The sequence below is a fragment of the Nansenia antarctica genome, assembly GCF_963989245.1.
Source record: "Nansenia antarctica genome assembly, chromosome: 10".
NCBI lineage: Eukaryota > Metazoa > Chordata > Actinopteri > Argentiniformes > Microstomatidae > Nansenia > Nansenia antarctica.
The window spans coordinates 5,962,132-5,984,944 of record NC_137680.1 but is presented as its reverse complement, the minus strand read 5'-3'; the positions used below and the strand labels follow the sequence as shown (position 1 = coordinate 5,984,944).

At 42.6% G+C, this 22,813-nt stretch overlaps 1 protein-coding gene across 2 annotated transcripts; it reads right to left on the bottom strand.

Moving 5' to 3' along the window:
* Positions 1–9,328: 9,328 nt before the first annotated feature.
* Positions 9,329–21,593, bottom strand: leng8 (leukocyte receptor cluster (LRC) member 8). Of its 2 annotated transcripts, none has more exons than XM_080540196.1 (15): positions 21,291–21,593; positions 20,060–20,189; positions 19,326–19,517; positions 18,725–18,802; positions 17,813–18,251; positions 16,849–17,026; positions 16,564–16,734; positions 15,789–16,034; positions 15,517–15,681; positions 14,916–15,213; positions 14,549–14,650; positions 14,341–14,409; positions 13,862–13,991; positions 12,700–12,907; positions 9,329–12,512 (listed from the first exon to the last, which is right to left on the bottom strand). In XM_080540196.1, the coding sequence occupies exons 1-15, from the start codon at positions 21,329–21,331 to the stop codon at positions 12,350–12,352; spliced, it is 2,610 nt and encodes an 869-aa protein (XP_080396322.1). In that variant the 5' UTR covers positions 21,332–21,593; the 3' UTR covers positions 9,329–12,349. The 2 variants fall into 2 exon arrangements, with proteins under 2 accessions (XP_080396322.1, XP_080396323.1); XM_080540197.1 differs by having other exon boundaries at positions 16,849–17,005.
* Between the last annotated feature and the right edge of the window lie 1,220 nt (positions 21,594–22,813).

Here is a 22,813-nt window from a genome sequence, read left to right as displayed (position 1 = left end):
ATCTCATGCTGGTTTTTATTTCTCTTTGGCTCTATGGTACTGTCATTTCTCTTATTTCTTCCTTCCTGTCTGAAATGAGATAAAGCAACATTAGACAGTGCTGCTGCATCTAGCAATGTATGCCTCACTCTGTCTAGTCATGCCTCATCTCCTTCCCTGTTTACCTCTTTGGTGCTTTCTCTGATTTACTCTTGTTGCTCTTTCTCTCTCTCTCTCTCTCTCTCTCTCTCTCTCTCTCTCTCTCTCTCTCTCTCTCTCTCTCTGTCTCTCTCTCTCTCTCTCTCTCCAAACTGTCTGAGAATCTGGGGTCTATATCCATAGAATTGGAAGTCTAGATATTTAAACTATTCTAATTCTATAGGCCCTTCTCTCTCTCTCTCTCTGCCCATCACTGTATGTTTGCTTCTGTTTGCTGTTTACCTCTCAATAAAACAGTGTTTCTCTTCTTCCTGTCCACTCCTCTCTTCTCTTGGATTCCTGTTCTTTTTCTTTTCGGCCATTTCAGCATTTCTTTTCTGTCTCGGTTCTTTAGCTCTTTTGTTTCAGTACTCAGACTTTATCATTAGTAAGCTGTGAGTCTTGCTGTTGTCAGTAAGTGCCTAGCCACAGTTACTCAAATCAATATTAGACAAACCTCAATGAAAAATGGATATTGCTACATTGATGGTCTATGGCCCTTTTATTATCATAAAAAGGGCATTAGCCTGAAAAGTAACTGAAATAGTATTTTTTAGCTACATTCGTTTATTTCTGCTTTAGTGTTCTTCGTAACTTTTCTATTCATCTTTTCCTTTTTATTTCTTTATTGTTTCCCTCTCTCCATCTTTTAGCTCCCCTGTCCTCTATTTCTTTCCATCTTTAGCTCCCCTGTCCTCTATTTCTTTCCATCTTTTAGCTCCCCTGTCCTCTATTTCTTTCCATCTTTAGCTCCCCTGTCCTCTATTTCTTTCCATCTTTAGCTCCCCTGTCCTCTATTTCTTTCCATCTTTAGCTCCCCTATTCTCTATTTCTTTCCATCTTTAGCTCCCCTGTCCTCTATTTCTTTCCATCTTTTGTCTCTGAACTCCTTGTCTACTCTTCAAACCTACTTTCTGATCTGATCAATTGATTGGCACATTATTCTTTCTAGTACTCTTTCTCTGTTTTTCTTCTCTTTGCTTTCTGTCCATTGCCTCTTCTCTTTTTCCCGACTTGCCTACGTGTGTAACATTACTTAGTTTTCCTATTTACTGTCTGCTTTGATACTCTCTCGCTGTTCCTGAGTCTAACTATTTCAGTGCTGATTCAGTGCATTTTAATTACCATTAATCTTGCTTTGTCTAGTCATGCCTCATCTCTTTCCACTTCCCTGTTTACCTCTTTGGTGCTTTCTCTGATTTACTCTTTTTGATCTCTCTCTCTCTCTCTCTCTCTCTCTCTCTCTCTCTCTCTCTCTCTCTCTCTCTGTCTCTCTCTCTCTGTCTCTCTCTCTCCCTCTCTCTCTCTCTCTCTCTCCCTCTCTCTCTCTCTCTCTCTCTCTCTCTGTCTCTCTCTCTCTCTCTGTCTCTCTCTCTCCCTCTCTCTCTCTCTCCCTCTCTCTCTCTCTCTCTCTCTCTCTCTCTCTCTCTCTCTCTCTCTCTCTCTCTCTCTCTCTCTCTCTCTCTGTCTCTCTCTCTCTGTCTCTCTCTCTCCCTCTCTCTCTCTCTCTCTCTCCCTCTCTCTCTCTCTCTCTCTCTCTCTCTCTCTCCAAACTGTCTGAGAATCTGGGGTCTATATCCATAGAATTGGAAGTCTAGATATTTAAACTATTCTAATTCTATAGGCCCCTCTCTCTCTCTGCCCATCACTGTATGTTTGCTGCTGTTTGCTGTTTACCTCTCAATACAATAGTGTTTCTCTTCTTCCTCTCCGCTCCTCTCTTCTCTTGGATTCCTGTTCTTTTTCTTTTTCTTTTCGGCCATTTCAGCATTTCTTTTCTGTCTCTGTTCTTTAGCTCTTTTATTTCAGTAATCAGACTTTATCATTTAGTAAGCTGTGAGTCTTGCTGTTGTCAGTAAGTGCCTAGCCACACTTACTCAAATCAATATTAGACAAAACTCAATGAAAAATGGATATTGCTACATTGATGGTCTATGTCCCTTTTATTATCATGAAAATGGCATTAGCCTGAAAAGTAACTGAAATAGTATTTTCTAGCTACATTCGTTTATTTCTGCTTTAGTGTTCTTCGTAACTTTTCTATTAATCTTTTCCTTTTTATTTCTTTATTGTTTCCCTCTTTCCATCTTTTAGCTCCCCTGTCCTCTATTGGCACTATTATTCTTTCTAGTACTCTTTCTCTGTTTTTCTTCTCTTTGCTTTCTGTCCATTGCCTCTTCTCTTTTTTCCGACTTGCCTACGTGTGTAACATTACTTAATTTTCCTATTTACTGTCTGCTTTGATACTCTCTCGCTGTTCCTGAGTCTAACTATTTCAGTGCTGATTCAGTGCATTTTAATGACCATTAATCTTGCTTTGGCTGTGTAGCTCCTTCTCTCTTCCTTGCTCATTGTTCTTCTGCTTTTGTAAGTTTCTGGCTGAACTATATTTCCTCTTACTGTCTCTCTCTTTCCGACTGTATAACCACATTTACTTTTCAGTTTCCTTTCCTTTTCTCCACTTTTCCAAAGCAACTTTTTCTCCCCTGTCTTCTAGCTACTGTATCTCTTGTTTTGCTTTCTCCTATCTATCGGCCTATGCTGAGTACTCCATGTTCTATTTGTCTTTGCTTTGATAAAGTTATTCTAAGCGTTGTCATGCTCTCTCTTTGCTCTCTCTGTTTCCATATCGTTATAACTCTTTTCTAAGGCCCTAGTGTTATTCTCGCTGATGTTCCGCTCTACTCTCTACATGAACTCTTTTCATACTTTACTCCTAACTTGTTTGCTCTTTCTTTCCATTTGTAAATTTGACCACATTTGTATTCTTTGCTCTGAATCTTTTTTCCCCCTTTTTTCCAAACTCTATTATTCTATATCTTTATTCTCCTGTCCAGTTTTCTTTAGAAAAGCTTTAGATGTTTCTAGCATATTTGATCTCTGCTGTTGTCCCCATTGTGTTCATTCACTCCACTGCCTTATTTGTTTTGTTCTCTTTTTTCTGTTTATTTCTTCTCTTTTTTTTCTCTGCCTACTCCTATCTTTCTGCTACTGTACATTTATGCTGCGTTAAATTAGTGTAGTTTTTAGCTAAATATCATGCTGGTTTTATTTCTCTTTGGCTCTATGGTACTGTCATTTCTCTTATTTCTTCCTTCCTGTCTGAAATGAGATAAAGCAACATTAGACAGTGCTGCTGCATCTAGCAATGTATGCCTCACTCTGTCTAGTCACGCCTCATCTCCTTCCACTTCCCTGTTTACCTCTTTGGTGCTTTCTCTGATTTACTCTTTTTGCTCTCTCTCTCTCTCTCTCTCTCTCTCTCTCTCTCTCTCTCTCTCTCTCTCTCTCTCTCTCTCTCTCCAAACTGTCTGAAAATCTGTTTATTTCTTCTCTTTTTTCTCTGCCTACTCCTGTCGTTCCCCCTGTTCTGCTGTATTCCTCTAGGTTTTCCTCTAGGTGTATTTCTTCTTCTGCTCTGCTGTGCTTTTTCTTTTTCTTTTTCTCCATTCCACTGTGTTGAATGCTTTCCTGTTGCCTGCTGTTCTTACTTGTAAAAAACGACTTTCATGTTTTAGTGCAGCTTAGTGTCTTGCTTCTAACTATCCTTTCCTTTTTCCTATGTTTTTTCGGTCACCTTATTATATTTCCTTTTAGCCTACCTCTAAGCTTATATTTCTTCAGTCTTTTCCTTTTTATTTCTTTTCTTTCCATCTTTTAGCTCCCCTGTCCTCTATTTCTTTCCATCTTTCCATCACCTTATTATTTTTCCTTTTAGCCTATACTCTAAACTTATATTTCTTCAGTAGAACTCCATAACTATTTATCTAGAGTTGTACTCAATGTTAGTTTTCCTCTTGCTATAGCTTGTGTTACCTCTTTAGTGAAGTTTTCTATTTTGCTTCATCTCTCTGCGTGCTTTTAACTGCTCTTCTTTCACCTTCCTCTCTTTATTGCCTAGCTTTTATAATCCTTTTGATTGTAATCCAGTGCTAGCCCTCCACTGTCATACTCATCATATTTCTGATCAACATGCTTCCCACCAGTATCAGTCCGCCCGACTGTGATTAGAAAATGATCCTCGTTGCTGCAGTCCTCAAGTGTCATAGCTGTTTCTCTGTTGTTTATGTTTCAGTTCTTATCATTAGTATGATTTCACAATAAATTACATTTTTGTCAACATGCTGTCTAAGCCTGATCCTTTCCCTTTCTCAGTACATCAGTGTTTGTGTGTGATGTCAGGCATTAATGGGTATCAGAACGTTTTTTTTTTATCAGGGTTGTTGATGATTTTCTGGGCAGTTGAAAGAAAATGAGAGGTTGTTTGATTGGATCGATGCAGTTAGGTCCATATATATTTGGACACAGACAGAATTTTTGTTATTTTAGCTGTTTACCAAAACATCTTCAAGTTACAGTTATATAATGAATATGGGCTAAAAGTGCGGGATCTCAGCTTTAGGGTAAGGGTATTCACGTCCAAATTGAAGGAAGGGTTTAGGAATTACAGCTCTTTAATATGTAGCTCCCTCTTTTTCAAGGGACCAAAAGTAATTGGACAATTGACTCAAAAGCTGTTTCATGGGTCAGTGTGGGCTATTCCTTCATTATTTCTTTATCAATTAAGCAGGTAAAAGGCCTGAGTTGATTCCAAGTGTGGCATTTGCTTTTGGAAGCTGTTGCTGTATACTCACAACATGCAGTCAACAGAGCTCTCAATGCATCCTTAGGCTGCAGACCAAAAACCCATCAGAGAGATAGCGGGAACATTAGGACTGGCCAAATTAACTGTTTGGTACATTCTGAGAAAAAAAGAAAGGTCTGGACGTCCATGGAAGACAAGAATGGTGGAGGATCACAGGATCCTTTACATGGTAAAGAAAAACTCCTTCACAACATCCAGCCAAGTGAAGAACAGTCTCCGGGAGGTAGGCATATCATTATCCAAGTGTACCATAAAGGGAAGACTTCACATGGACAAATACAGAGGGTTCACCACAAGGTGCAAGCCATTCATGAGCCTCAAGAATAGAAAGGCCAGATTTGACTTTGCCAAAAAACATCTAAAAAAGCCAGCCCTGTTCTGGAAGAGCATTCTGAATTAATGAATTAATGGTCTTTATTGTCATTGCTATAGTACAGGTACCAAACAACGAAATTTGGGAGGGGTGGCTCCCCTGGTGCTAGGAAAGAAAAAAACTAAAAAAACAAGAAGGGAAAGGAGCTGGTTTACATAAATAAAGGCTATGTACACTATCCACTATACTATACTGTACAGATAAAACGACTAGGGTTGTCATATTGCACATAGTGTTATTGCACATTCATTTAAAGTGTCGCAGTTTGCAGGCTTGAAATGTACACATTTGTGCCTCAGCACTACACCTGATTTTTCAATCCAGCAGCTGCCATCAATCCGTCCAGACTGTCCAGGGCCCAGAACCTAGGTCTTTGCTGTGTTCAGGGCCTGGATGGCCCTGGGGTAGAAGCTGAGCTTCAGTCTGTTTGTCCTTGCGGCCATGGTCCTGTACCGCCTTTTCGAGGGCAGCCGGTCAAAGTGTTCGTACCCAGGGTGGGATGGGTCTCTGGAGATCTTGGAGGCCTTCCTGAGGCAGCGTGTGTTGTACAGCTCTTCCAGAGAGGGGAGGGGGGCGCCGGTGATCTTCTGGGCTGTTCTCACGACTCTCTGTAGCGCATTTCTCTCTGCGGCTGTGCAGCTGGAGAACCAGTTGCAGATGCAGTAGGTGAGGATGCTCTCCACTGCGCAGCGGTAGAAGGCCACCAGTATCTCCTGCTTGTTGTGTTCCTTCCTGAGGACTCTCAGGAAGTAGAGCCGCTGTTGTGCCTTCTTGATGATGGCTGCTGTGTTGTTCTTCCAGGACAGGTCATCCTGTATGTGCACCCCCAGGAATCGGAGGGTTGAGACTCTCTCCACGCTCTCTCCGTCGATGAGCAGGGGCTGGACCTCAGATGTTTTCCTCCTGAAGTCCACGATGATTTCCTGGGTCTTTGACTGGTTCAGCAGCAGGTTGTTAACCTTGCACAGCTTGCTCAGCTGCTCTACCTCATCCCTGTACGCCGCCTCGTCCCCCCCCGAGATGCAGCCCACCACGGTGGTGTCGTCTGCAAACTTTACGATGGAGTTGCTGGGGTGGACGGGGGTGAAGTCGTAGGTGTAGAGGTTGTAGAGGATGGGGCTTAGCACGCAGCCCTGGGGGGACCCAGTGCTGAGTCTGAGGGCTGTGGAGGTGTGGGAGCCCACCCGCACCCTCTGGGGGCGGTCGGACAGGAAGTCCTTGATCCATGCACATATAGAGTGTGATAGTCCCAGGTCTAGTAGTTTGGTCACTAGCCTGTCTGGAAGGATGGTGTTGAAGGCAGAGCTGAAGTCCACAAAGAGCAGTCTCGCGTAGCTGTGTCCCCTCTCCAGGTGGGATAGAGTGGAGTGGAGAGTCGTCGCGATGGCGTCCTCTGTGGACAGATGAAACTAAGATCAACCTGTACCAGAATGATGGGAAGAAAAAAGTATGGAGAAGGCTTGGAACGGCTCATGATCCAACGCATACCACATCATCTGCAAAAAACGGTGGAGGCAGTGTGATGACATGGGCATGCATGGCTTCCAATGGCACTGGGTCACTAGTGTTTATTGATGATGTGACAGAAGACAGAAGCAGACAGATGAATTCTGAAGTGTTAAGGGATATTCTGTCTGCTCAGATTCAGCAAAGTTGATTGGATGGCGCTTTTTAAGGCAAAGAAGTGGAATATTCTGAAGCAAGTTATGTTAAAAGATCAGCGTTTTTGAGTTACAAATAGCTGAATAGCTTAAAAGCAGGAGTAGCGTATCAGAAATATGTATGAATATGAGCAATAATAATAGTTGGAATTGCTGAAGAATGCCCACTAACAATAGTAGTATTAAATAATACTAATAAATCTAACATACCACTCTGTCCTGGACCAGAACATGAAACTTAGTTGAAATAGGAGTTGGTGTACTCTAACTTAGTTAGAGTAGCGAATTACACCTCAAACTGTGGATAAATGTGATGGTTGAGTTGAACCTGCTTTAATACAGATTATGTTTTATGTAGACTTTCTGGAGGCTTCATAAAACATTAGTGCCTAAAAACAATAAATTAAGACTAAGCCTAAATGTCATCTTCAAGTCTTAATGGATGCAATTTCTAAGACAAAAGGATATAGATAGATAGATATACACATTATGCCACATTATCCTAAACCTTTATTTTTTTATTAGGTTCTTCAAAGAAAAAATACATTATGTACATTACATTACAGTATTTACAGAATGGCAAATACAATACAGGGGGGATGAGAGTGGGGAAATAGGAGAAGGACACTATGTGAATATAATCCTTTAGTTTCAGTTAGTCAGCTGCAACAGAACCAACAAAGCAGCGTAAACCAATACTTACTGCTGAGAGTGGCTAACTGCACTCAGCAAACATACATCAGTCACTACTAAACATATACTCAACATAAGGGAAGGGGAGAAGAGGTAGAAAAGGACAGAAATAGTAGAAATAGAGGAGGAACAGATAACATGCAGGTAATGGGAATATAAATAAAGACAGGGAGTGATCCGTATGAAGACATCTACATAAGTAAAAAATAAATGGTGAAAAAATGAATAGATGCATCGCACTGTACTAAGAAAAAGGTCTTCAAATCGGACAAGTATGGAGGCAGGAGGAGTTACAAAGGAGTTGATGGGGATTTGAGAAGTTTGTGGGAGCAAAATAAAACAAATACACTCACAGGTGTCAGAAGGGAACAGGAGAGCAGAGTGTGAGCAAGAGCCCGTTTTAAAAAGAAGAAGCATTGTTAGTCATCTGGAGATAGTTGAAAAATGTTACGCAATAAAAATAAATGCAGAGGAACTTAAATATCACTGTGAAACACGGGAGACTGGCAATGTTAAAGATGAACCAGGAGTTCTTTTCACTGTTGTAAAGGTCTCTGACATGATCTGTGGTAGGCAAGACATAACAGTATCCTGGATAAGGTGACAGTTTATGACCGCCGTGAAACAAAAAAGACGGGCGACATTAACAAACCTGTTAAGACATTTCAAGCAACAATGTGATTTTCTGAAATTAGAAACTTTCCAGAACATTCTAAATCTAAACAGAAATCTATCCAAAACGTTCTAGGGAGAAACTATAGAAACGGTGTTCAGAAGCATGATTTACATTAACTAACATTATGTTAACAACAGCATTTTACTTGACTTTAATGGTACATGTATACTGTATGCCCAGATCCATTTCCAGTTACTTGGGAAAACTCAATAACAATTATGAGGAAGTTAATAGAAATGTGCCCAATTAGTGACATGCACGAGATGCACAGAAGAAATACATCAAGCGGTTGCCAATGTACCAAGAATGGAACAACCAGTTAAACACTAAATTGGCTAGATTATCAAGCACTTGAGGTAAAACTAACTGTAGTTGACTAGTCTAAAGGACTACAGCTGACAACTAGGAGCATATTATTAGCCATAATGACTGTTGCAGAGCACACCAAGTAATGTAAAGAAAACACATGATTGTGAACGAACAGATTCAAATGTTTCTGGACAGACAGAATACTATTGTACATTACTAACCTAACTGATACTACAGGTTGACTATCTTGGAGAAAAATAAATAAATAACTTGTGTGTAAAACGGACAGACAACAAGTGACAAATGTTTCCATTTGATTCAGGCTCAGACTCGCAGCAAAACAAACATTCAAAAGATTTGGATGCAATTTCATACTCCAGAATACAACTCATGTTAGCCTCCCATATAAGACAATGCAACATTTCTGATCATATCGACAGAATGACTTGAACTTGAGTGAGTGCATCAAGTCTTGCATTTCATACTTTTTTCCCTCTCTCCAGCTTTCTTCTGGAGGAGGCTGGTGAGGAAGTGCTCCCACTTTCACTCCTTTTGCTCCTGCAATGCATTACTGCAAGAAGACAAATAACAGGTCTGGTGATGAATGGGAAGAGAGAAAGAGGGAGAGTTTTAAGAGATGAAGAGAAGGGGAGGAGAGGAGACATGTTGAGTTAAGTAACTTCTGAAACTGAAAAAGATATATTTTAACATAAAAACACAGTTCACACAAACAATGCTGAAAGTAAGATGGCGATACAGACAATGATTACTGATAAGTAGTCTACTTGTGCAGATTTGAGTATTGAAACTGATAACAGTAGTGCAGTTATAACCTGTGCTTTCATGAAATGTTGGTAGTTTTGTTTTCAAATGCAATCATTAGGAATATTTACACCATGACACGTTTCACATGTACCAAATCATATCACTGACTCACCAGCCCAAGAAAACTGCTCAAATCTAAAAAAATAATAATTTGGATTTGCCAATGACAACCTAAATGCCTAACAAGACACTAAACGCACATGCATTCTCACACAAGCACACGCACACACATACAAATAGACAAGACAACCAAAATAATTAAAACACCAACAAACAGATGTTTCTTGGCTGATGTGAGTGCAGTGTCTGACCAAACCTTTCTCTTGCCATCAGGACTGTGTGTGCGTGTTCTTAGGGAGGACAATCACATCTCTCTATAGGTTAACATGAACAAATTGAAACAGCAATGCATGAAAAACTGAGTAAGATTTTTAATCAGAATGAAATGAATGGGATTTTTAAAAAATATAGATATAAAAATGATGCAAATACTGTAAGAATTAGTTTGAGAAATGAATGGGAGATTAAAGTATGTATATCTAGGTGACATTTGGCAAGAAAAAGATTTGGTTTATAGAACAAATATCAGATTTTCAATTCCTGTAAAAAGCCCCTTATGTATTCATCTCAGACATTGAGCAAGTTGACAAAAAAATGTAGTAAACATTTGTCTACACTGAAAAAGCATTAAACCCCCTCCATTTTAGTCACTGCAATATCAAAGGTGAAAGGCAATGTATTTAAAAGCCAACAGGCTTATTTAGACTTATTATTTAATTTACATATTCACAGTCTCAGAATGAATTGCCTGTTGCCCAATTTTAAAAGATTCACTATGAAATCTGTATGTCAAAGTCACACTTACCCTGGTGTGAAGCTAAACAATCAAAGCTAACAATGCATTACTACTGTACCAACTGAAAAAATGAAAAAACAGGAAAAGTAACCACACCACACCAATCTGTACAGTATACATAAATACATCTACTCTGTAGACAAGCAAGACAGAGGACACAGCCTTCAATTCATCCTGTGAACAATGGCACTGAACACAAATACCTCAAGCTTTTAGGTCAAGTTAACACTGATCAAGTTAACACTAATAAATGAGAGGTTGTTCCTAAAAGAAACAGGCATTATCTTCAAATAACCTGATCAATTAGAAAAACTGATGATATTGGTACATGTGTTTTAACTGCCCCCCCCCTCGACCACGGCTTCAGACAGATCTAGATGCACGTCTTCATTTCGTTTAATTTTAGTGTAACTGTAGTTACCCAGGATAAAATTAACACTACACTACACTTTCACCTATATCTCCCACTTTATTGAAAATACATGTTTGAAAGTTTTATATATATATATATATATATATATATATATATATATATATATATATATAAAACTACTCATAGTAGGGTCCCTGATTTATAAAGCACAATTTAATTGAGATGGTGTTAAGACTCATTTACCTGTGGATGAAAGTTTAGAAATTAACAGATTAGGACATCATAGATATTTTTAAACAAAATCAATGAAGCTATAGCAGAATACCAGCAGATTCCTGAAGTGTTGTCATCCATCTCCTTCCAGCAAACACAGTCCATTTTTCTTACCAGCCTTACGCACATACTCAGCCTTGTCGTCGAATGGAGTGTGCACGGTGCAGCATACAAACCCCAACTCTCCCGCCTTCTGGATGGATATCTCCTTAGTGTAGTGGATGGTAACTTGAGGTGCTTGACCACTGTGATTCCATGGAACTGCTGTTGATTGGGAGATTCCGGATCCTGCAGGTACGATGGGAGCCTGCGCTTGGGGGGCGGCAGAAGGCGATGACCATGCCAGCTCTCAAGGGCTAAAGGGGGGGCATCCTGTCTCCAGGACACATACTATGGGACCGGGGAGGCCATCTTGGTAAAAGACGAGGACTGCTGCAGCCGCCTGGCACTTTAAGTCACTGGCTACCAGAGGTGATTAAATGCCAAACTTGTGGGGGGGCTAAAACAGGCCAGATTGTGCTAAAAGCTGGGTGACCATTTCAGAAGGGTGAAACTGAGGAATGGGGGAGTAATGGACAACTGGGTGAGAGAGTAGCAAAACTGGTCATGGAGCCGACTGGCACCTCTGGATTACAGTCAATACCTTTCAGAGGACGATGTGGGGCAAGGCAGGAAGAGAAGTGGAAACTTTCCACACCTGACGGCCAATCGTAGACACCTTGTGGGAAGGGAGGGGGGTGGGGGGGGTGGGACAGGACATACAAACCACCATCTCCTCTTCTCCCAGATAGGACACTGGATGGCTGGGGCTTCCTGACAGCAGCACAAGGCCCAACAGTCTCTAGAAGAGCAGACCAGGAGAGGTTAATCTGAAGGCACTCCTCTGGTCGTCGGCTCGGCTTCAGGAGTGGACGATGACCCGTTGGATGGCTTGGAGGAATGGCTTTGGCTCTTTGCGTTTTTCATTTCTCTTGATTTACAAGAACTTGAGTCTTCACTTGAATTTGGGAGCTGTTGACTTGAGGGAAGGAAAAACATAACACAGAACACTGTTAGCTTAAAACGTCTGAGTGAGGGGGTAATGGATGGGGAGGTCGAGAATCTACCCTCCTTCCTGATCTGTGTCAGTAATAAAGATCTGAATCTGATCTGTTTCACTCATTAAAAGAGTTCTTAGTTGATGGCATATAAATATGTTGAGTTGATCAGTGTGTGTGGCTAAGCTATTTGGTATTTGATGAGCAGTGTATGCAAATATTCTCCCTCACACTTCTAATACAGTCCATATCTGTGAGTGTGTGCTAGGATCCTATCTGCGTTCTGCATCTACCCTGACGTCTTGGTGTATATTCCTCTCACTTGGGATTTCAGTGTAGTTTCATCTTAACTGACTGATGAGTCTTAAGTGCAGTAGTACTGTAGAGTCCCTGTCTATCCCTCAGTATCTCCCTTTAGTTTCACCCCCCTCCCGGGTATCCCCCACCCCCCTCAGGAGGCAGCCAGAGCGGCAGAACTGGCTTTGCAGTCTATCTTGCTAGGGTCAGACTGCAAGAAGGTGACCCCCAGCCCTGTGAGAAAGGCATGGCAAGAGTCTAAACAAAGGAAGCCCAGACTGGACTGCACATTTTCCACCGGCATGTCAGGTCTGAACCTGGAGACACAGAAGAGGGATGAGAGAAAAATAAGCACAATGGGGAAAAGAGTGGCGTACCAATTGTAATGTCAGATTTGTTGACGTTTATAAATCATACAATCGTCAAACAATTTTGAGCATCCTTAAGAACATGTAACCTAGAAACATGACTCTACTCATTGCATTTGTATATGACATGACTTACGTTTTAAACATTGCTTTGAGTGCAATCTTCCTCTCCCTCTCTACAAATTTGTCGATGAGGTAAGAGGCCATGCGCGGGGCTCGCCGGTAGAGCCGGAAGAAGCGATGGTAGTTGCCCAGAGCCCAGGCGGCACGGAGGGAGAGAGCGTGGGACACACATGGATCCTCCCGCATCGCTGGGGTCAGGTACACCAGCTCAGTGGTCAGGTCTGGAGTAGAGGGAGAAGGAGAGGTGAGATGGTCAGGGATCAGATGAGCGCAACCAAGACAATAAGGAAATTAAGATTGGTCGATGTGGGTCACAAATTAATTTAACAATTTCTGTTCCATTGGACAAATTCTAATCTCTGCTTGAAAACCAAATTTACTTGTGGAATAATAAAGATTGAGTATCCTAAGGACTACCGTATTTTCCGGACTATAAGTCGTACTTTTTTTCATAGTTTGGCTGGTCCTGCGACTTATAGTCGACTTACCGTCTACAGCCGACAGAGAGCGCTCTGGGCCGCTCTGGGCTTGTGACAACTATATGCTGCTCCTATTCCCCTGAAGAAGTTATCTAAAACATTAGCTTGTTGAAGCTAAGCAAACGGTAGCTTGGTGAACTTGTTTACTGGTAACTTGCTTGTTGGACTCGCTGGCTTGTTATGTTAATTTAGCCTATTCAGCTTCCCAGGTATGTTCTTTATGCTATTGTGTTGCTGAATAACTGTTAATGTGTTACGTTAACATACCTGACTTCTATTCAGCCTGTTGTTCTGTGTGCTATTGTGTAGTTGAATAAACTTGCCTTTCCAGATTAAATGTCTGTTCTTGGTCTTGGATTTTGTGAAATACATTTCTAAATAAATGCGACTTATAGTCCAGTGCGACTTGTATATGTTTTTTGCCTCTTCGTGACGCATTTTTTTGACTGATGCGACTTATACTGCGGAGCGACTTATAGTCCGGAAAATACGGTACAATACAAAACTAAAACAACTAGGGAAGTGAGGTGGGCTTCTGTGGCTCAGTTGGTAAAGCATCACATCACATTAACAACACTTAGGTTTGGGGTTTGATTCCCACTGGGACAATATATGCTGAAAGGTTTATGCAATCACTGGAATGTAAGTCGCGTTGGATAAAAGCGTCAGCTAAATGTCCTATATTATTATACATACCTCCAGAGTTCTGGGTGAAGATGTAGTACAGCATTCTGTATGCTGTGAACTCCCCAATGTTCTCCGATGGGTTGTCCTTATACAGGGCTTTCAGCTGTGTCTGGCATTGGTTGAACTCTGCATGGTCACCCTGGTAATAGACAGATGTATTAAAGACTTGATACTACTGTAGTACTTCCTGGAGTACACTGATAATGCAAACAACTGAAACATATTCCATGTTGTTACTAAGAATACTACTAACAAATGCCATGTTTCTTTGACTTCCAGAGATATCAGACTGCCATTTGGGTTTTGGGTTATCATACACTGAACAAAAATATAAACACATTTCATGAGTTGAAATCAAAGATCTAAGACTGTTTCTATGTACACAAAAGGCCTATTTCTCAAAAATGTTGTTGGAAAAATTGGAGCAAAAACAAGTGTGAACAAAATGAATTATGAATGAATATCTGGGAAAAGTGAAAGATTCTCACCTTTTCCAGGGCAATGCGTGCATGACACTCGTACACTTCCACTGTGAATTCTGTACGCACTCCTTGGACCTGTGTGACAAGTGAGGGGTGAGTGGGATTGAGATCAACAGCCTCATAGATAAAAGAGTCGCAACTGAAGAAAAGGTGCAGGAGAAGGAGCGATCAAAGATGCAGTGGATGTAAATGACCATGTAGTTAGTTAACCAACCGTGAGGTCCTGTCGTATGGACTTCATCTGTTCACAGGCGTAGACGTAGTCCTGGTTGGTCTTCCAGTGGGCTTTTACTGCCAGCAGAGACTTCCTCAGCACCTGGACACACACACACAGGTTAGACCATTGAATACAACATTGCAATGAAGTTCTAAAAAGAAGCCTCCCTTTGTACACTATTTGACCAATTATAAATAACTGAGCCAACACTGATGTGACATTACGGCCTATATTTTTGCTTGCCATGCAAACCAATGCGTAAAAACGTATACAACATTTATGGAAACCATTGGAACTCCTCCCAGGTGTTACCAGATAACCTACAATGTAACATAAAAGGTCTATGAACACAGGGGACACTCACAGACACGGGGCGCACGGTGACGGGGTCTGGGGCGCACGTGAGTCTCAGGTAGATTTTGGTGATCTCCATGCAGGTGCCCACGATGGGACAGTCCTCCCAGCTGAGGCCCTCCTGGGTGCCGTTGGGCACGTCCAGGGAGTTGATGGAGAGGACCAGGGGCTCGGATCGCAGCTTGGTGTGAAAGCGGGCCGCCCGGCTCTGCTTCTTGGCCTCCCGGTTGGGGTCGTGGAAGTCAACGCCGGCGTTGCCGCCTTTCCTCTTCTTGCCCATGCCGACGTTAGAGTCGTCCAGATTATTTCTGAGAAAGAAAAAAGAGGAATTATCCTCTTGTTTGCTTTATTTTCATATATCCAGGTTTCACTGTATCCTAATTACTTTGTGTGGAAAAAAAACACAAAAATTGGGTGTCTTAATGTGCCACGTCCGCGTTATGGACGCTCTGTCTCTATTTCAGACGGTTGCTCTGGCTAGTTTCAGCCATTGAGGTTTGTTTTGGTTTTGTCTTGCTAGGCCATCTGACATATCATGAGGACAGCGTCCACAGCTCGCAGTATGTAATCTCAAGAATTTGTTTCAACTAAATTATTTTCTTTTTCCTTACCTCCTTCCTCTGTTGCCTCGTCCTCCTCTCCCCCGTCCCCTCTCTCCGCCGCTTCGGCCCCGGTCTCTGTCCCCACCGCGACCGCGCCCTCCTTTCTGGTTGCGTCTGGACAACTGGGGTCGAAGGTCACTTGACATGCTGCTGTCTGACTGAGAACCAGAGTCACTGACAGAGGAGAGACAGAGGAGTGAGTTATACACAGAGCACAAGTCACAAAGTACCGATAGAGGAAGAGAACAATAACACATCATAGATCTACTCAAACTAATCACCTGCGCCTGTGTCTCTGGCCACTACGATCTCTATGCCGGCTATGGGAGGGAGAAGGCGAGCGAGAGGAGGAGCCAGAGGAGCTGGATGAGGGGCTCCTCTGGGAGAACACGTTCCTGTAGTGGCCCAGCCTCGCTCCTCCACCCCTGCCCCGTGCAGGAGACCCCGTGGCCCCGCCGCGGCTGACGGAACTCTCCAGGGTCCTCTGGGTGGGCACGGCCTCCCACCGGGACTGCTTGGCTTTCAGTCTGCAGGGAGAGAAGTTCAGAAAAGATTTATAAATGTCACTTTGGGGTTTGCGTTCAACAGGCTCAAATGACCTTAGTCGTTCAGCCGACACATTTTTATCCAAAGTGACTTCTAAGTACATCTGCCTAAAGTGCTACACTCCCTAAAAACTTGCAATATCTGTGGCATTGTGCTGTGTGATAAAACTGCACGTTTTAGAGTGGCTTTTTAGTGACCAGCGAATGTCATCATATCTGTGCAATAATCATGCTGTCTTATCAGCATCTGGAAAATTCCACACCTGTCAGGTGGATGGATTATCTCGGCAAAGGAGAAGTGCTCACTAACACAGATTTAATCAAATTTGTGAACACAATGAGAAAAATAGGCCTTTTGAGTACATAGATTAGATCTTTGTTTTCAACTTGTGAAAAAATATTGGAGCAAGGACTAAAAAAAACTAAACAAAAGTGTTGAGTTTATATATATTTTTAGTGTTTATCACACAGCCGTCGTCACAACAGTCTAGTGAACAAACCCCCCACTTACTCAGGTAGAGGCTCGTGGGTCCAGTCGATGGTGTAGGCGGACCCGTCCTGGAGCCGGTTCTGCAGAACCTCCTTCAGGGTTTTCTCTGTGCGGTCCTTGTCCTCCTCACACTCGCACGCTGTGAAGCAGCGCTGGACGTACTCCTTCATCGACTGAGGCCAGTCCTGGGGCCTGGGTGGACAGAGGTCGACATTCAGAAGTGTAACCAGCACAACAATCAAAGCACAAAACTGTGGTGGGGTATTGAGTATATGGCAGTGCCAATCTCACGGGCTTTCTCTTTACCGTGTCTGAGCAGCACCTGGTGCAGCAGGAGCTGCGGCTGGGGAGGTGGGAGCGGCAGCCAACCCAGTGGGCTGCTCCCCGGGAGGGAAGCCCTGATTGGTCATGACGTAGGGCCGCTTGGTCATGTTGAACTTCACCGCACTTCCTCCAGGTGCCTCTGCGGATGACAAATATGCCGCTGGCATTCAAACAATGATAAAAAAGGTTAGGAATGATACTGGGTTTTTCCTGCATTGAAAAGGCCAAAAAAACACACATGGGACCTCAGCGGCGCGTGTCAGTTTCATATCAGCGCCCATGTTAATGGGATAGAGCATGCATACAAGCCGCCTAAGAGGCACATCTCACACACCCCTATCATGTTGGCTGCTGCTGCACGCGAGCTAGAGAATAGGAGGCTCGCCTATTTTTTTTCTGCGTGTCGCCGACCTGAAAATGGCCAGACCAGCTAAATATACTGCAGTTGTAAATATCTGTAAATATTTGTATTTTCTTTTAGATCAACAATTCAAGATTTCAAAGCAGAAACCCCACGTAGGGAGCTGGCAGTGGAAAAGCCGCGACAGAAAGTCCAGCAGAGGTTCCGTACGCTCACGCTGAGGTAATGTTCTATGTATATTTTGTTCGTAAGGCTTTTTTCGCCCAGCCTTCTAGGAGAAATCGTGAGAGGAAAAAACATATAAAAACGGTTAAAGTCAACATCTTAGTCATTTGACATCTAATCGTCTATATACAGAGCAGAACCAGCCTGATCTCATTTAGTTAACACCAATCAGTAGCTCCTTCACTTTCTGCTCTTGCTTTTCTAAACTCATCATCTGAAGGGGATCGACAACCTAAAATTGAGACACTATAATCTCCCACTCCCACTAACTCCCACTTAATCTTACGTTTGTGGTGCCACAATCAAGAATCAAAACAGAACAAACACCAACACTCTCGCTCCAAAACACTCAAAACGTACGTTTCATGCGGTGCCACAGCTGCTGTCCTGGTTGTTTCTGGTTCTTGTTCTTTGGAGACTCTCCCCTTCCAGCCCCTGGTCCATACTGGCCTGGGCCTTGCTGCTGCTGCTGCTGCTGGGAGTTACCCTGGGAGGCGTGGTAGGCGCTCTGGGCCTGGTAAGTCTGGCCATAGTTAGGTCTGCCCTGGTTATGGTTGTGGTTATAGCCACGCATCTGATTGGGGTCACTGGAGGGGTAAGCCATGGGGTTGTTGGGGTTATAAGCATTCTGTGAAGGGGGAGGCTGGTACTGGGAGTTTGCAACGGGAGGATTGGGAGGAGGGGGAGGGGGCTTCTCTGAGGTGGTTGGGCTCTGGGGGGGTGGTTGAGGGGTGGCAGGGAGAGGGGGTTGGGGTTGGGAGGGGTAGCTTGATTGATCGTCCATCATGGGCATAGGAGGCTGGGGATGGAGAAAAGAGATGGGACAAAAAGGACAAAAGTTAAATTGTAAATGGAACGCAATACACACTGCAAATATGTCTTACGCTTCCAACAATAGAAAATCCATAAACCATTCGAAACATTGCGAGATGCTGACTTTGCGATCATTAGACGGCAGCTCTACCGGCTGAGCCACAGCCGCCCCTAGAAAGAAAGACTTCTAAGTGCAAGCTACTTATGCTAGAAGTCAGCCTACTGACTGACACCAGGTTTATATGGAGGTCTTGATTGGCACAGTGTCAATTAATCACAACCACACTCAAAGCTCAGCCAATCAAGAGAACATAACTAACATCCATAACATATATAAGAATTTTTCTTTTCTTATGGCAGTGACATCTGTGTGATGTTAATTCATCACAAAGAAATTAAAGACACATTTGTGTGCAGGTGACAACTTTAATAAACACAGCAGTGGTATGTGTACAGTACCTGTCCAGTTGGGGTGGTAGGTGCTGTGTACGGTCCTGGCGGTGCGCCATATTGACCCTGGGGATATCCACCACCATACTTAGAAATAAGAGGAAAACAGATGTTACTAGTGTGGACTAGCATTTCATGTTATGCTGTTCTGAATTCACTTCACCATCTCTAGATTAGATCTTGTGTAAAATGCACAACATGATTACATTTTTTTCTTCTTCTGAGTACACACACGTACGTGTACACACACACACACACACACACACACACACACACTGCAGTAGATAAATACAGATACATACACATATGTGTAGTGGTCAGGAATAAGACAACACATTAATATTAGTTGTCAGAGGCTGCTGTCAGAATAGTTGAGATCATCAGTATTCAGTCGATGGATCACTCAAAATATCATCCTTCAACAACATGATTACATTTTAATTAAAGTCTGTGATAAATCAATTTCCCAAAGGGGAATCAATAATAAACTACACACAATAATAAGCAGCCTTGATAAAGGCCTTATCACACTGAATGCTACAGACCATAGGCCAGCATCATTGTGTACATTATACGAAACAATACAGTCAAATGGATGTTTGACACTTACAGGGGCCATGGGGTAGTAGTAGTTGGGATACGGGTATGTGTAACCACCATACTGCGGCTGCTGCTGCTGCTGCTGTTGGTACCATGTGTAGTATTGCTGCTGCTGCTGCTGCTGTTGCTGCGACTGCTGCTGCTGCGGCTGTTGTTGTTGCATGGCTGTGGGGTCTGTCACTGAGGGCTGGAACTGGCCAGCCTGGAAACAAACAGACAAAGAGAAAGGGTAAATGGTAAAACATTGAGCTGATACCATCAGAGCTCTGAGAGTTTTATATAACTAAAAGGGAATGACAAGTACAGAGCAAGGGAATGACAGAGGTACAGAGCAACTACACAGCTCTATGTGAGGCCACTGAGACAGGAATACTTGCGCTTACTTGCCTTCTGTGGGGAATGTGTTTCTAACTACAATTAAGTTGTAAGTTCCTACAAGCTCAGTGGCCTTGGAGTTAGAGTGTCCGACTGTCCGCTCTGAGATTGGGAGGTTGTGAGTTCGACCGCTGGCCGAGTCATAGCAAATACTATAAAAATGGTACCCGATGCCTCCCTGCTTGGCAGTCAGCGTTATGGGCTGGATTGGGGGTAAGACCCTGCGACATACCAGCGTCATGTCCAGGGGGTGTATTTGTACACACGTTACGGAAACAGCAATTAGGCTCCTGCCCTATGGGCCATTACTTACAAGTACTTTACAAACATACTGTCTTCTGCACACAGAGACACAACACACAGACACACCTGTGCTGGGGTACAGTTGGCCGGGGCAGTCTTGGTGGCACTTTGGGTGTTGATGGAGGCCAGTGCCTGTCTAGCCTTCTCCCATTCTGGATTCTCATGGATCTGGCTCTCAGGGCCTGCACCAAAGGACCTGGAACAAACAAGACACATCAAAGTTAAATTGTTAGATTAAATATCATTAGGCTACTGTAAATACATACTTGTAGCCAGGCTTTCCACCCTGCATTATCACATGCATTGTTTATGTAGGTCTTTACGAAATGATTAGTAGAATCGGCATGCACTGCTTGGCAGTACTTTAATTTGGTTTAATCATTGCCCAAACACAGGTAATCAGACCTAATTCAAGGAATACCATCAGTCAGAGATACATAAGCAGGGTTCTCCCTAGGATTTCTGAACAGCATGGAGCTAGATTATCAATACTTGATTCGGGTTTATTCATGTCAAAATGCGCAAAGAATACCGCTAAAACGCTATTCAATTCACTGAGGGATTTCCCTTTAAATGTTTACATAGCGGCGCCGCCAAGCTCACATTTAGTAATTTTCGCATTTGACATCGGCTAACTATCACTGTGACCCCCAGTAAAAGAGGGACATCCTCATTGGTGGTGCTAAATAGGTCTGTTGACGAAAAGGCATTTCGGGCATAGCTCAAATTCCAAGTGTGAGTTTCCTTTTGAATCAGCAGGAAGATATCAAGAACCCATATTAAGAACGGGAAGGTATGACCTAGCCTAAATGTTCAGCTTTGTTTGACAAGAGTGGCAGAAACATTGCCAGCATTTAGGCCAAGGCCGTTATATAAGTATAAGTTACACCATGTCCAAACAACATGTTACTGTGAGGAAACATCAGAATAGACTGCTGATGAAGCAGAAACAGACAGGGCAACTGGGGTCCTAGTTAGCTAACCAAAGTCGCTCCTGTATCTGCCATATTTTCCTTGTTTACACGGATATACACGTCAGGTTTCCGGGAGAAGCAACTTTAGCTAATGTTAGCTAGCTGCAAAACCAAAAGTAGCTAACGTTCCCCTAACGTTGACAGGGTAGATTACATCTAGAAAGAAGCTCTCAGATCAAAGAGCCTGGGAATCTCACACAAAGCTAATCCTTTATACCAATTCCGTTGCACTAACACTACACTACACTATTGGATTTGGCATTTTATCTAGCTAGTTGACTAACTTAACTATTAAACAAAGCTAACAGTTTTTCAACCCTTACCAGTTGGGAGTTGGAGCTGCCTGGGTCGTATTCGCCGCCATTTTGCCACTTAATAGCTAGTAGCTTAGCTCGGACTAGCTAGCAGCAAGCTAGCTAGCGTTAGCTAAATATAGCGTCGTCGGAATCAGAACGTAAACAAGAACTCTAACTTTAACGTAGAGACCTAGGATAACGGGTTATCAAGTATTACAATATATTATATCATCTACTAATTTCCAAGAATAACGTCTTCAAATTTTGAAAAAGATAAATAAATAAACGGTATCTGGGAGATTCTAGACGTCGAATAATATAATACCACCTTCGTCCAGTGCGACACAAAATGGCAGTTGGACGATGTGACGTCACGACACGTTTTCCGTTTCCTCTGCGTCACGTGATTGGAGGAGAGAAATAAGAAGGATCCTCCTTTGATTAGGCTACTGTGAACATTTATATACAGAATAGTGATGGATATATATATATATATATATATATATATATATATATATTTATATATGTATGTATATGAAAGCTTTATTTCGAACATGTGAAAAAAATAAAATAGCAAAGACAGAATCAAAAAGAAAATAGTTCTAACAACAAAAAACAAAAAACAAGGGAAAAAACTATTAACTTAAAATAGTGAAGGATAATATAGCCTACCAAATTAATATAAAATAATGTAGCCCAGCTAGTAGGAATAGGCCTCCCCTTTCACAGAATGCCTAACCCTAACCCTAACCCACACTGGCTGGGCTCCATATACTATTTTCTGTCACTAGCCCATACAGTGGCCCAGATTAATAACAAAATCAAAACGTGGATTGAAGTCTGTCCTTGTCCATATAGACTTCTTTCTGGTAAGAACCTGATTTTGTAAGGTGGGTAAACTACTCCCTTCAAATCTGTCATCATTTCTGTAAACATAAATGTACCGCAAATGCAGGCATTCAGCATTTTAACATCATTTGATTTCTATGACATGATGACATTGGGCTCAGTCCATAAAGCATCCACTCTCAATCAAAAACCCATGTTTATAGGGGAATAAAAATAGACTACTAGTCTCGTTCCCAGACACTTCCACCCGAATGCGTGAACATTTGGGAAGATTGTGCGCAAATGTTGTGCACAATAGCCTGGGGGCGAGGTTACTAGTTTATCAACAATGACAGTTACCCTATCTGTCACCGATCTACCAGGAGAGAAATCTTAATGTCAGCGCCCCCGTATGGCATTGGTCTGAACTGTAGGGTAATCATGTCAACACTTCATGGGGTGCCAGTGACCCTCATAATCTAAAGTGGCCTCTGTCTCCTCACCTTAATCTGCACAGATCTGAAAACTGAAAGATCAGATGAATGCAGTTAGGGGGATGAAGGGAAGGAGACAAGGACATTGTATGGGAAACCGCACAATGACTCCTACTAGTCATATGATTGTAACCTACTGGTTGTGGCTCTCATGAATTTCTCTCTCACACTAACACAGACACACACGGGCCGGGCGCTTAGGTGGCGTAGCGGACTAAGCGTTGACCA

What these genes read in the sequence shown, in the direction of transcription:
- leng8 (XM_080540196.1), bottom strand. Translation starts at nt 21,331, where the DNA reads ATGGCGGCGAATACGACCCAGGCAGCTCCAACTCCCAACTG. An exon ending in CTACCACCCCAACTGGACAG is followed by an intron (nt 18,252 to 18,724) that starts GTACTGTACACA and finishes CTCCATCCCCAG; the next exon opens with CCTCCTATGCCCATGATGGA. An exon ending in GGCCAGAGACACAGGCGCAG is followed by an intron (nt 15,682 to 15,788) that starts GTGATTAGTTTG and finishes CTCCTCTGTCAG; the next exon opens with TGACTCTGGTTCTCAGTCAG.